We start from the raw sequence: 13171 nt of genomic DNA on the forward strand, positions 1-13171 counted from the left end.
TTTCTTAGAAAAAGGTTTCGCAACGAAAAATTGCATCATCTTCTGCCAGCTTCTCATTTAAGACGTTGGCTAGACAAGCCGTGGACTCGCAGCGGCGGTACTTCTCTTTTCTTCTTTTTCTTCTTTTTCGTTTTTTAATTTGTCATAACCTTCCAAAATTTCATAATACGTATCACGCGACGTCAAACTGGCAGAAATTCGCTTCTTCATTTTCTAAATTTTTCAACATCTTCTTCTGTCCAGCCAGCGAGTCTGGAAAGTCAATTTCTGCTTCGTCATTGTTATATCGTTAGGTGGCAGGAGAGTGGAGTATAAATAACCATTTATTTACATAAGGAATAACCGAAAACTATTAGTTCTCTAGGCTTATATAGGCAGATCTTCTTGCCACGTGTGACCTCAGGGTTAGGCGATCACTAGGCTAGGCCATGCTAGTTCACGCCACAACACCTCTTCAACGAAAGTACATTTGTCTACTGTCTTCTGAATCGTCATTCTTTCACGACAGCCGCTGCTCAGACTCCACAGCTTTTCCTTCAACTGGACATCTGTCCCGATCTCTGTCCTTCTTCGGTCCATCGACGCCACGACACACAATCGGAGACTTTTGTAACTGTAGGGTTCCGTGGAAAACATCCCTTCCACTCTATCGATCTTTTTTCTTCTCACTGCAATTTTATCGTTTGCTGTCCAAAATGGAACGAGCAGGAAGGTCGTCAACCTTGGGATCTACAGATGAAGTTGAATTGGAGCTTACAGTGGAACATCTGCTACGATTCATCTTGATATGACTAAAAGTATTTGAATTTTTTTTTTCTTCTTAAAAATTGATTTCAAAAGTTGAACTTTCAGGTGGAACAGCTGGAACCAGACTATAAACAATTTTTTGTCTAGTGGGAATTCTAGTGAAAAACGAGTCAAATGGGGGGTCTCTGTTGCTCCAAATTTGTCAACATTCTCTCAACTTTTTTGAGTTGAACTTCTTTCTTCTTTCGAGGAAACAAGATATATTGTTTGACTTGAAACGATTTTTTGATTAATTTCAGATAACTCACTGGCCTTCGTTCGAGAATTTTTGAAGGAAAAATCAGATCCAAGTAAGTTTTTATATTTGCATTCAATCAGGAATGGGGAAATTTTATTTTGGGAAAAACTCTTGTCTGGAAGACACAGTATTATTTAGGAAATGAGGCTACTGTAGTTTTAGAGATTAGAAAGTTAAACATTTAAAGAGTTCTAATTCTTCAATGTTATAATGGTTTTTCAGTCCCATCTAGTTTTAAAATCCAATTTCTTTATTTTTGTTTTTTCTAAACTTATTTTTTCAATGAATACTTAAGTTCGACCAAACGTATCTGTGAACTGCTTTGGAAAATTAAAGATAATGCAACTGAACCTTTCAAGTCGGTAAGTTAGAGCTCCACCAGATTTCAAAAAATCAATTGAAATTTCAGATATAAAAACATCTGGAAATGATTTGATGAAGAATAACAATGGGATAAAGACGAGTTTGTTTGCAGCTGGTTAAGCGGATAACTTTACAGTCGATGGAATTCAGTTTCAATAATTTGAGTACAGCACAGTCTCCCAAATTCCGAGAAAGAACTACAAGAAAATGTTTGATCTCCCCTCATGAAACGAAAAATTTCAGAAATTTGCAGGTCTAAAGTATGTTTCTAAAAAAACATTTAGCGTAAAGCTCAAGGTCGGAAAAATCACTTCAATAAAGGTCAATGTGGTGAATAAATCAAGAAAAACTATTATTCTTCTAAAATCCATGATATCATGTCATTTGTGTGTTGCATTTGATAATTTTTCTAATAGTAAGTAAACACCACTTTCCACTGAACATTTTTTGACCAATTCTCGACTTCAAACTGTATCCAGCTCTCTATTTCTTGACGTTTCCATCTAAATTAAATAAAGCTGACAAAATCCGCAATAAATAGATCTTCAATTTCTGATGGATGGGAAACTTTTGTATTTTTGCTCCAAAAATAGTTTTCTTTTTTCCGAAATGTTATTTTTGCCTTTCTCGTTTTCTGTAATGGACAATTTTTACTATTTACTTCCTTTATTGTTTGTAATTCAAATAAAATCAAAATTTTCAGTTGAAAAACTAATTTAAAAAATGTTCTGACTACTGTAGCGCGCGGTGTTTGCGCTCTGCTGAGAAATTTCGCTTGCAGTCTTTTTTCGCTGTGTGGGAATAAAATAAATTTTTTCTTTATATACATAAATGATACTCCAAAATGAAATTTATCGTACATATATGTCAGATCGCGTGAAAATACCATTTGGAAAGTCAATAATGCATGAGAGATGAGAATAAAAACCAGAGAGAAAGTCGGATTCAGATAGGAATAGCTGCGTCTTCAGCAATTGCTGGTTCTCAAGCAATATTAGAGTTTTTTGCAATAGCTTCTCTCTCAGCAATCAGATCATAAACGTCATAAGATGATTCCATTAAACGATCAAAACGTTCCTTCGGTTCTTCTCGATTCCATTCTGTTTTTGGTGTATCACTGGTAATGTATGAATAGTCCCAATCTTCCAAATCGCGGATAGCACGGTCACATAGCCTATCCAATCTAATTGCGTATTTGAAACCATCGGCAATTGTAGAAGCAGTATCAATGGGTGGATACTCATCCCATACTTCTACTTCAAGTTTTGTCACGGACGACTTTGGCTTCCGAGCAGACGTTAAACTCTGAAGTAATCTGGCTATCATTCCAAGACAACCACGAGATGGAGTCTTTTGTATATCAGTCGGCTTGCCGAGTTTCATTTCTGAAAAAAAAACATTACGCGATGAGACCAAACATGAATGGCTTACGGAGATGTAGAAATTAGTGATAAATGAAGAATACACGTTCAAACTGAGTAACAGAGATACAATAAGTAATATTAATATTAGGGGGACACGGCAATCAATCAATTCGAAAATGCGTCTCTTCCAGGGCACTTTTGCAATAGACACTGCGTGCGATGTTGAGGATAATGTTTTGTTTCACATCCACGACGCAGCAGCGTGCGTCGCGTATTTGTGGGCGGAGCCTCATTAGTCAACAATCAATGAAGTGTGGCGCAGTGGGTGTGTACAGCCAATCAACGCGCGTCCACTGCCTCTGGGAAGGTATAACACAAGGAGAGTCGCCCCACGATACACAGCCTCCCGCACGCGAAATGCGCAAGCAAACTGTGATTTTCTCTAGCACTCTCCACTCTCTCGCCACCACGCCAAATTTAACTGCTCAGTGGAACAACTTAGAGAGACCGTAACTCGCTAGAAAGCGTTTGTGCAAAAAAAGTTGTCAACTGTGAAAATGAACCCCTATGTCTGATCTACGGCCCGTTTTAAAATTAGACCGTTGCAACAATTATTTCACTCGTTATGAATTCATAAAAACTGCCGGGTTTGACAGTGCGTCACCGCGTCCCTGATTGTCAGAAAGAACCAATTTTTGAAGGGTATGTAGATTAGGTGTAGAGCTTCACTTTTTTAGTTGATGACTTTTTTCTACAAACGCTTACTAGCCAGTTGCAATCTAAAACAGTAGTCTCGTGCAGAGTTTGGTAGATTCGATGGAGGAGTATAACTTTTCAGAGCAGAGAAATAAAAGAAAGTTTCATGAAAAAGTGAAGCTCTACACTTAATCTACATACCCTTCAAAAATTGGTTCTTTTTGACAATCAGGGACGCTGCGTCCGAAAATCGTTCCGAAAATCCGAAAATCGGCTCATTTTCGGAACGGAATTCCGATCGGAATATTCCGAAAAAATAATTTCGGAATGAAATTCCGATCGGAATATTCCGAAAAAAAAATTTCGGAATGAAATTCCGATCGGAATATTCCGAAAAAAAAATTTCGGAATGGAATTCCGATCGGAACGTTCCGAAAAAAATTCGGAATGGAAGAGAAAGTACTGTATTAAAGGCGCATGCGCACTTTTCATGACGGGTATCGAGCAAATTTTTTTCTGCAGTTTTCAGGCGGTTTTTTTTTTTAATTTTCGTCTTTTCGCAGTGTTTTTTTAACAATAAAACGGTTTTCAGCATTCGATATGGGTAAATGGGACAATCTGTTGAAAAAAAATGACGAAAATCCGAAATTCGGAATATTCCGACATTCCGAAAGTCCGAAAATCCGAAATTCGGACAATTCCGAAATTCCGAAATTCCGAAAATCCGAAATTCGGAATAGTCCGAGATTCCGAAAGTCCGAAAATTTGAAATTCGGACAATTCCGAGATTCCGAAATTCCGAAATTTTGAAACTCGGACATTTTTTAGTGTCCGAAATTCCGAAATTTTCCTGTCCGCACACCCCTGGGGACGCTGTGACGCACTGTCAAACCCGGCAGTTTTTATGAGTTCATAACGAGTGAAATAATTGTTGCAAGGGTCTAATTTTTGAACGGGCCGTACATCAGACATAGGGGTTCATTTTCACAGTTGACAACTTTATTGTACAAACGCTTTCTAGCGAGTTACGGTCTCTCTAAGTTGTTCCAATAAGCATCAGAATTTGGCTTGGTGGCGAGAGAGTGGAGAGTGCTAGAGAAAAACACAGTTTGCTTGCGCATTTCGCGTGCGGGAGCCTGTGCTAGTTTAAGCATTTCAAAACGGAAAAAGATTAACTTGAGACATAGTTACAGAAAATCTTCTCGAAATCTTCCATTTTAGCATCGGAGAAGCGGAAAACAGCGTTTGTTATGTGAAGAAACAGATCAATGAACACTGAAAGCAACAAAATCTATGAAAAAATGCGCTACGAAATGGTATTTTTCTAGCGCTCCGATTGATTTGAGACGAAGAATAGCGGAACAACGATTCAGCTCATCATCTCGATTTTCAGACATTCTTTTTGCAATTTGTACGACAATCACATGAAACTAACGATTTGTCAAAGGAAAGAAAAAATAAATAATGTATCGATTTGACTAATGGAGAGGGACCCCCTCTGCGCGGCTGGTATGTTTGAGGGACTCCTCTGTTGGTTTACGGTGTAATGTGGTGACCCCCTCGATTTGAATGTAGCTACTGCGCAAATTTTGTGAGTTGTGACACCTGAGAATGGGCTTGACAGGCCAAAAATGTCTAAAAATTGGCAAAAATTAATGTTTTGAAAAATAGGTCTGTAATTTGGATGAGCCTGAAATGCCTAAAATTTCTGACAAGCCTGAAGCGGCTGAAATATCTCAAAAAATAAGTATATTTTTGAAAATCGGGTCACTTTTGAAAAATAGGTCTGTAATTTGGATGGGCCTGAAATTCCTGAAATGCCTAAAACGCCTGAATCAGCCTGAACATGCCTAAAAGCCCAAATTCACTTAAAATCTTTATTAAAAAATTGCCTGAAATGCCTAAAATTTTGCCTGACTAGCCTGAAACTCCTGAAAACAGCCTGAAAACGAGCCTTGCGTTGTGACCGTAAAACGTCTGAGCAGCCTTAAAACCATGCCTACAAGCCTACATGCCTTAAAGGGCCTACATGCCTTAAAGGGCCTGCAAGCCTACATGCCTAAAACCATGCCGAAGCGCACTTGCGATGAGAGAAAGTGCGCTCCACTGATAAGGCGTGTCGCCTCATTGTCACTTTCCAGACAATGCTACGACGGTCCAACTACAACGGAAGCCGCCCATCTCACAACGAGCACTCGACCGAATCCGATGTTGATGGACTAGAATAAAATTTCAAATGGACTAAAATTGTTTTAAATTTATTCACGATTTCGTGAATTGTGAAAGAGAAAAAGAATACAAATAGCAATACAATTCAAATAAGAAAGAGAGACACGTACACAAGAATTGGGATATGGGGTCGGGTTGGTATTACACGTAATAGGACGATGAATGATTGGAATCTAGAAATCTGACCGTACCTAAGAAAGACCTGAAATGCCGAGATTCTTGAAGAGTCACCGAAAATGGGGTGAAAATAAAAGAGTCAGACGGTATTCATGAAGGAGAAGGGGATCGAGAGATTATCGAAAGTGGGGGAGTGCTGGGAGGGGGGTCAAAAAATACACAAAATGGAAAATTGGGAAAAGAAAATAAATCAATAAAGTGAGTTATTGGAGCGAAGTGGTGGCCATCATTCCAGCGAGACTCTGCACAATGTTGTCGTTGAGCATCTTGCTCACTTCATCGGCGATGTGTCGCTTTGGATCCATTTTTCCGACGTTCTTGATCGCGAGCTCCTGATCCGTCATGTCCTTCTCGTCCTCCAACGTCTTCTTGTAGTTCTTCGCCAGCTTCAACATCGCCTTCAGATGCTCCTTGTTCGCTTCGCCACACTTTGTGTAGTTCTCCACACTCACTGCGTCCATCCACGACAATTTGTTGAGATTCAACAACATCTTCTGCTCCAGATCGTGTGTTCGGTACGCAATGGGAATCGAGTAGTAGTGGCGGTTGAGGCCATGGATCAGTGCCTGAAATAAAGGGAAAATTAGATAGTTTAGAGTGAATTTCAGCTAAAATATCGATTTTTGAGCGGTAAATTAGGGAATTTGACAGAATTTCAGGATTTCGGAAGCGTTTTCGGATGGAAATGAGAAGATTTTTAAGCTGGAAGCACAATTCATCGATTTTCAGACATTTCAAGCAGAAAAATTTGGATTTTGAGCAGATTCAAAGCGGGAAGTCTATGTAATTACGAGAAACTACAATTTTGACAAGAAATAATGAAATTTGTACGGAAACACGGCATCAAGGCAACAAATAGTAACAAAATGACACTTCTAGTCGTTGCGAAACAAAAATTTTCAAGTTAGAGTGCTAGAAACCTACAATAAGCTCGAAACTGTTCATTGTCAGCAACGGAGCAGCAAAAATTGCTTTTGGCTAAACAAACTAACGTTTTCATTAAGAGTGAAATACAGAAAAGATGAAATCTGGGCGAAACCTGATAAAACGACAATCTTGGAGCGAAAAAACTTCTTCGGCACGCTAGTTCAAGCATTTCAAAACGGAAAAAGGTAAATTTGAGGCATAGTTATAGAAGATCTTCTCGAAATCTTCCATTTAGCATCGGAGAAGCGGAAAACAGCGTTTGCTTTTGTTATGTGAAGAAACAGATCAATGAACACCGAAAGCAACAAAATCTATGAAGAAATTCGTTATGAAATGGCATTTTTCTAGCTCACCGATTGATTTGAAATGAAAAATACTACGGAAACACCGAATTTCGGGTTCAGAATAGCGGAACAACGGTCCAATCATCCCGATTTTCAGACAACCTTTTTTTGCAATTTGTACGACAATCAGATGAAACTAACGACTTGTCAAAGGAAAACTACAAATTTGAAGGATTCTGACACAAAATTGAGATGCAAATCTAAATTTCGGCTTTTAAACATCGTAAAATACAGAATTTTTCTAATTTACGGAATAATCTTCAACTAAATTAGATGTCTGAACGTCCTAACGTCTGGAAAAAGCCAATCCTTGCGAATCCCGCGGAAACAACGAAATTTGAATAAAAATGCGCAAATTCTCCGAGTGATTAAACCGAAAATTGAAAAATTTAAGCGATTCGATAAGAAAATGTGCTCCAAATACGATAATTTGGTGTCCGAGAAGCAGAAAACCTATTCCGAATGGGATTGTGCTAATATCAGAGCAGTTTTGCGTGAAAACTATGCCACCAACGCCGTCAAAAGCTAGATTCTAGTGTTTGAGATAGAAAATCATCCCAAAATGATTAAATTTGGCTCCTGAATGCGGAAAAAAAAGAAGCTATTTTCGAACTAATTGACAAAAATTGAAAGATTCCTAGCGCTTCCAACACGATTTTTTTAAAATTTTCCCGCTGAAAAACCCGATTATTGTACAAACCTGTATGCTGGGCTTCTGCAAGTGTCCCAAATTGCTTGTCGTCTGGCGCGGCTCCTGATTGGGTGCCATCGACGGGGGGTTGATGGTCCGGAACGCATCGATGACCACTTTTCCCTTCACCGACTGGATTGGGTCCACGACGACTGCGACTGCACGATCGGAGAGCGCTTCGAACGACTGCTGGGTGTTGACATCGACTCCAGACAGCCAGCAACCGAATCCAGGATGGGAATGGTACCATCCGACGACCATTTCGGGACGACCCGTCTGCTTGAGCATGTCGAGCATCTTCGCTTGGAAGACTGGATCCACGGCTTCGACGGAGACTCCCTGAAAGCAAAACAATAATTAAAATCGTCATTTTTTCAGTGAAAAACTTGAAATTTTCGCTGAAAACTCCAAAAACTCACCGTTCCGGATTGTGGCATTGCGAACACGTCGATGACGTTGACAGTGTAGTCGTCGACAAACTCTCCAAGCATCAGACCCATCACCTCCATCGGTACTCCGGCTCTTCCGTGTTTGAGCATCTTCAGGAGCGCCAACGACGAGATGTACACCGTCTCGGAGGTGTCCACTTGATTCGAGTCCTGTGGGCTCGCGCCGAATTGTCCGAGACCACCGCCCATATTACCGAGTCGGAAAAATCGTTCCATTCTTTTCTGAAAATTGGGAAAAATAGAGTTTTGAAGTTTTCACTCAAAAAAAAACGATAAAATTACGATTCCAAGCACATTACGACATGAAAAACAATGAAAATTACAATTTTTAGATGAATTTAGTAATGTTTGTGTTGAAAATAGACGAGAAACTCAAGAAATAGATGAGAAATGGCGGAGGATGACAATTGGGGGTACGCAGACTCCGCGACGCGAACACTGCGTACTTTGCATTATATTTGCCGCGCAAAACTGAAATCATCATTTTCAGATGATGATTTCAGATGGATTTGTCTAGTTTTTGCAGATTTTCAGATGAAAAATTATCAAAAGTCAATTCTAAAATGTTCAAATTATTAGGGGAACTCTGAAAAACCAATAATTTCAGCCGAAAGTTAGTGTAATCAGATATTAAAGAAATAAGGAGATTTAACCGCTAATAACTTGCTAATATAGTGAAAAGTTAATAAATGGAATGATTTTCACCGAAATAAATAGAGTTGTTAACTTCGTGGCAAAATATCTTTAAAACTGTGCTGTCAGGATAGAAAATGAGTATTTCAGAAGAGTTTTCGCGGATAAAATTTTGAAGGATTCTGACACAAAACTAAGATGTAAGCTCAAATTTCGGCTTCTCAACAACGCAAAATACAGAATTTTACCAATTTTCGGCATAATTTTCACCTAAAATAGATGTGTGAACGTCCTAAGGTCTCGAGAAATCCAATCCTTGCGAATTACGCCGAAAACGACGAAATTTGAATCAAAATTTCGTTTTTCAGAGATGAAATGCTTGAAAAACGCTAATTTTCCGAGTGAGTACACCGAAAATTGAAAAATTCAAGCGATTCGATAAGAAAATGTGCTCGAAATACGATAATTTGGTTTTTTTGGCATGAAATTTATAGGAAAACGGCACCAACGCAATAAATGGTAACCAAACAACAACTTCTAGTGGTTTGAAAACGAAAATGTGTGAATTTTAGTGTTCGAAACCCAAAATAAGCTCGAAAATGGTCACTTTTAGCATCCGAAAAGCAAAAAATACCGAAACGCAATTTTCCGACAGCCCAATTAAAAATTTGTACGAAAATCAGATGAAACTAACGATCTGTCAACAAAAAATGACGAATTTGAGAAATTGAGGCAGAAAATTGGAGAAAAAACCAAATTCCCGCTTTCAAACACCGAAAAATACAGATTTTTGTCAATTTTCGGCAAAATCTTCAGCTAAATTAGATGTCCGAACGTCCTAAGGCCTCGAGAAAGCCAATCCTTGCGAATTCCATGGAAAACCACAAAATTTGAATTAAATATCCGATTTTCAGCGAAAAAATGTTTGAAAAACGCAACTTTTCCGAGTGATTGAACCGAAAATTGAAAAATTTGAGCGATTCGAAAAGAAAATGTGCTCGAAATACGATAATTTGGTGTCCGAGAAGCAGAAAACCTATTCCGAATGAGAATTCGCTAATATCAGAGCAGTTTTCCGTGAAAACTATGCGATCAACGCCGTCAAAAGCTGAATTCTAGTGTTTAGGATAGGAAATTGGTTCAAAATGATTAAATGTGGAAGAAAAAACTTCAAAACGGATTTTTCATCGAAAAAAAGTGAAGAAAAATTCCAAAAACTGGGAAGAATGACAAAAATCCGCTTGAGCTAGAGAGAAAAGTGAAAAAAATTGGCGCCGGCGCCGCTGAGGATTACGGTGGGCATTAAAGGCGCATGACATTTATCGAGAAGTCTTCTCGAGACCCTTCAGTCTCGTGGATTTACGATCCTTTGAGTTTACCGAAAAAACCGAAAAACTGAAAAAAAAAATTCACTGAAAAATAATAAATAAACTCTGAAATATCAATAATTTCGGCGAACAATCAGTAAAACCAGAAATTTAGAAAAAAAAGTGACTTTACCGCATGAAAATTGCTCAAATAATGATAAATATTTCAATAGAAAATAGGTAAAACGTGAATAAATTAAATTATTTTCACAGAAATACAATAAAATACTCTCAAATTTCTGTGATTTTCACAAAAAAATAGAAAAATCATCAATTTATCTTATATCAATTAGGTCTTTTGACTTTTCTCATAGCCCTGGAAGGCTTAAAATTAGCCGAAAGAGCGAATTACTGAAAAGGTGACCGATGGATAAGAAAATTACTGAAATGGTTACTGTTAAATGATCTGGGTATATCGATTTCTTAATTAATTGAAAACCTATCCATCCGCCTATTCGAATATTATGTCTGTATATCCTGGCTGATCAGAAATCATAGAAAATCTACAGTACTCCAAAACTAAAGTCCTATTACTAGACACCTAAAAAGGTTATAAATACCCGCTCATTTCCTCGAAAATGTGTGCTTTGAGCCCTCACACTCAGTTTGTAGTTTCAGCGGTTATTTCTATCTCAAATAACGATTTCTGCACTTTTCATCCGACAAAAAAATTGTTAGAAATGTATAGGATTAAGGACTTACGTGGGTGACGATGACCTACTACAATCTATCAGAAGCAGGACGAAGATTTTATTTAAGTTTTTTTTCAATTTTGGAATAATTCATGGATTTCAATAATTACACTTCAACAAACCTTAATTAGTTCGACCTCTGCTGCAAACACAAATCTCCCTGCATTTGTGTTGATAAAGCTCATCCATAACCACATCGTTGAAGTTGTCCGGCTATAATATAAATCAATTTATATTTGGACAAAGGAAATTGAAACCAACTACGTGTTCATCAGAATTCAGCATCGAGTTCAAATATCGAATGTATTTTATAGCGAGACGAATAACTTTGTATTGAGGAATTGGTTTTTCAATATCCCTGAGATACGGTATTGACCTGAAGTTGAATTTTTTTCTGAAAAACCCAAACCAAACTCACATTTTCAAAGCCATTATACCACCTGATAATCTCTCCACATAATTTCTTTGAATCTCAGATCTTCTTCTTCTTCTTAATCTCTCTTCTTCAGTTAAATCCATTCCTCGAATAAACACGGTAGTACATTTAGAAAAATAAGAAATATACGAAAAGCCAAAACTAAGGGCGACTACAAAACGAAATCTCCAGTTAGCAACAAAATGAATGAAAGTAAGAAAGCGATGCAAACGCGATATGTAGAAGTCCGCGGAGCATGACGCTGGGTTTATCACAGACTAATACAAATCTTCTGCTTGAAGTTGGGGTTTTACGCCTGAAATTATTTGTGTTTTGTGGCAGTTGCAGATTTTGCCACTACAAAATCTATTCATTTGAAATCCCTGATTTCAGGTTATAGGACTAGTATTTCTTTTAACGATTAGGTGTCATGGTGGCATTCAGAAACTTCTTATTCAGTAGTATCTGTTTCAGCAATAGCCAACTCATATTTTCAAATTCTACTAGATTCTACCACGTTTGATTTTAGTGTATACATTACAGACTCCTACAAAAAATATTATATTCACCCCAGCTATTTCTGTCTAGCACCTTCCAACCACTGCAATCATTTTTTGGATGGTCGAATTTGTATCGGATTTAAGTCAGAAGCGTGACGAAAAGAAAGAACTACGGAGTCTTGGTTCTGACCTTGTTGCCAAAATTTGCACCTTTTTTAACGGGAGTATGAGAATCACTCTAATTTAAATATTTCCTGTTTATTATCAAATTCACAAGTTAGAACCGACATATTTGGATACAATAGAAAAAATTTCGTGTCAAGTTGATAAATGACATGGAACAAGAATATAGTTAGGCGTACCCGTCTCTCAAAGAGACCCTGCCTCTGTAGTATTTATCTAATCGTGGTTTCGATTGCCTCCATTCTATACCATACACTTTGACCATGACAAACTCATGGAAGTTCCCAACCTGAAACTAAATCTCGATTAGAAACAACAGAAAAGAAAATAGTTACCTGTCCATTAGGCTGAAGACATTTCTCCAGATACTTGATGTATTCCGTTGCGCACTCATAGATTATGGAACGAGGCACAATGTGCTTCACGTCTTTAAGATAGCGTATTGACCTAGAATTGCCTTTGATTAGGTGAATAAACTTACTCTGAAAAAATCGGAAATGAGACAACTAACCTTTTCAAAACCTCCGTCGCCTCAGTTACTTGTTTTCTTATTCTCTTTCTTTCAAACTCGTAATTTGGCTTTGTTTTCATAATTTTACCTTCTTGGGGATAAAACTTTAATCTTTTTAAAACCAAAAAAGGAACAAGAATTATAAAGCAAGAACGAATAATCACAACCTCCCTCTAAAGCTTCAAGATAACTCAATATCAAAGAGAAGAAAATGTAGACAGGGCAAAAGAGCGGAAGCGGAAATCCTCTAATTTGAATTTGCACAGGTAGGAAGAGACAGGTGACAAACCTGCCCATTACCTAATGTCTCCCGAAATGTAGACGGGCGGTGCTCTTTGAGAATTCACTTGAGAAAGAAGGAGTCTTTCACGTCGTCATTTTTTTAGAAAAAAGCCCGTATCTTTTTATGACGTGGATCAATCTGGAAACGGACGACACGTTTGGAATCTCCTATTTTTTCTGAATCCGATGGTATCAAAAAATCTTTGACGTCGTCACTTTTTAGAAAAAAGCCCGTATTTTTTTATGACGTGGATCAATCTGGAAACGGACGACACGTTTGGAATCTCCTATTTTTTCTGAATC

At 37.9% G+C, this 13171-nt stretch overlaps 5 protein-coding genes across 5 annotated transcripts; 1 reads left to right on the top strand and 4 right to left on the bottom strand.

The window, feature by feature from the left end:
- Positions 1-2392: 2392 nt before the first annotated feature.
- On the bottom strand, positions 2393-2791 carry GCK72_007057 (uncharacterized protein; the record flags this gene model as incomplete). Its single annotated transcript, XM_003110195.1, has 1 exon — positions 2393-2791. One exon carries the CDS (start codon positions 2789-2791, stop codon positions 2393-2395), a length of 399 nt encoding a protein of 132 aa, XP_003110243.1.
- A 2744-nt stretch (positions 2792-5535) lies between these two features.
- On the top strand, positions 5536-7674 carry GCK72_007058 (uncharacterized protein; the record flags this gene model as incomplete). The annotated part of the gene is made up of 3 exons (XM_053725960.1): positions 5536-5678; positions 6110-6389; positions 7540-7674. 3 exons carry the CDS (start codon positions 5536-5538, stop codon positions 7672-7674), a joined length of 558 nt encoding a protein of 185 aa, XP_053590154.1.
- On the bottom strand, positions 6078-8501 carry GCK72_007059 (uncharacterized protein; the record flags this gene model as incomplete). The annotated part of the gene is made up of 3 exons (XM_053725961.1): positions 6078-6440; positions 7846-8175; positions 8256-8501. The coding sequence occupies 3 exons, from the start codon at positions 8499-8501 to the stop codon at positions 6078-6080; spliced, it is 939 nt and encodes a 312-aa protein (XP_053590155.1).
- A 2599-nt stretch (positions 8502-11100) lies between these two features.
- On the bottom strand, positions 11101-11496 carry GCK72_007060 (uncharacterized protein; the record flags this gene model as incomplete). Its single annotated transcript, XM_053725962.1, has 3 exons — positions 11101-11190; positions 11239-11353; positions 11396-11496. 3 exons carry the CDS (start codon positions 11494-11496, stop codon positions 11101-11103), a joined length of 306 nt encoding a protein of 101 aa, XP_053590156.1.
- Positions 11497-12244: 748 nt separating this feature from the next.
- On the bottom strand, positions 12245-12666 carry GCK72_007061 (uncharacterized protein; the record flags this gene model as incomplete). Its single annotated transcript, XM_003109791.1, has 3 exons — positions 12245-12364; positions 12411-12522; positions 12587-12666. The coding sequence occupies 3 exons, from the start codon at positions 12664-12666 to the stop codon at positions 12245-12247; spliced, it is 312 nt and encodes a 103-aa protein (XP_003109839.1).
- Positions 12667-13171: the final 505 nt, after the last annotated feature.

The sequence above is a fragment of the Caenorhabditis remanei genome, chromosome II, assembly GCF_010183535.1.
Source record: "Caenorhabditis remanei strain PX506 chromosome II, whole genome shotgun sequence".
Lineage (NCBI taxonomy): Eukaryota > Metazoa > Nematoda > Chromadorea > Rhabditida > Rhabditidae > Caenorhabditis > Caenorhabditis remanei.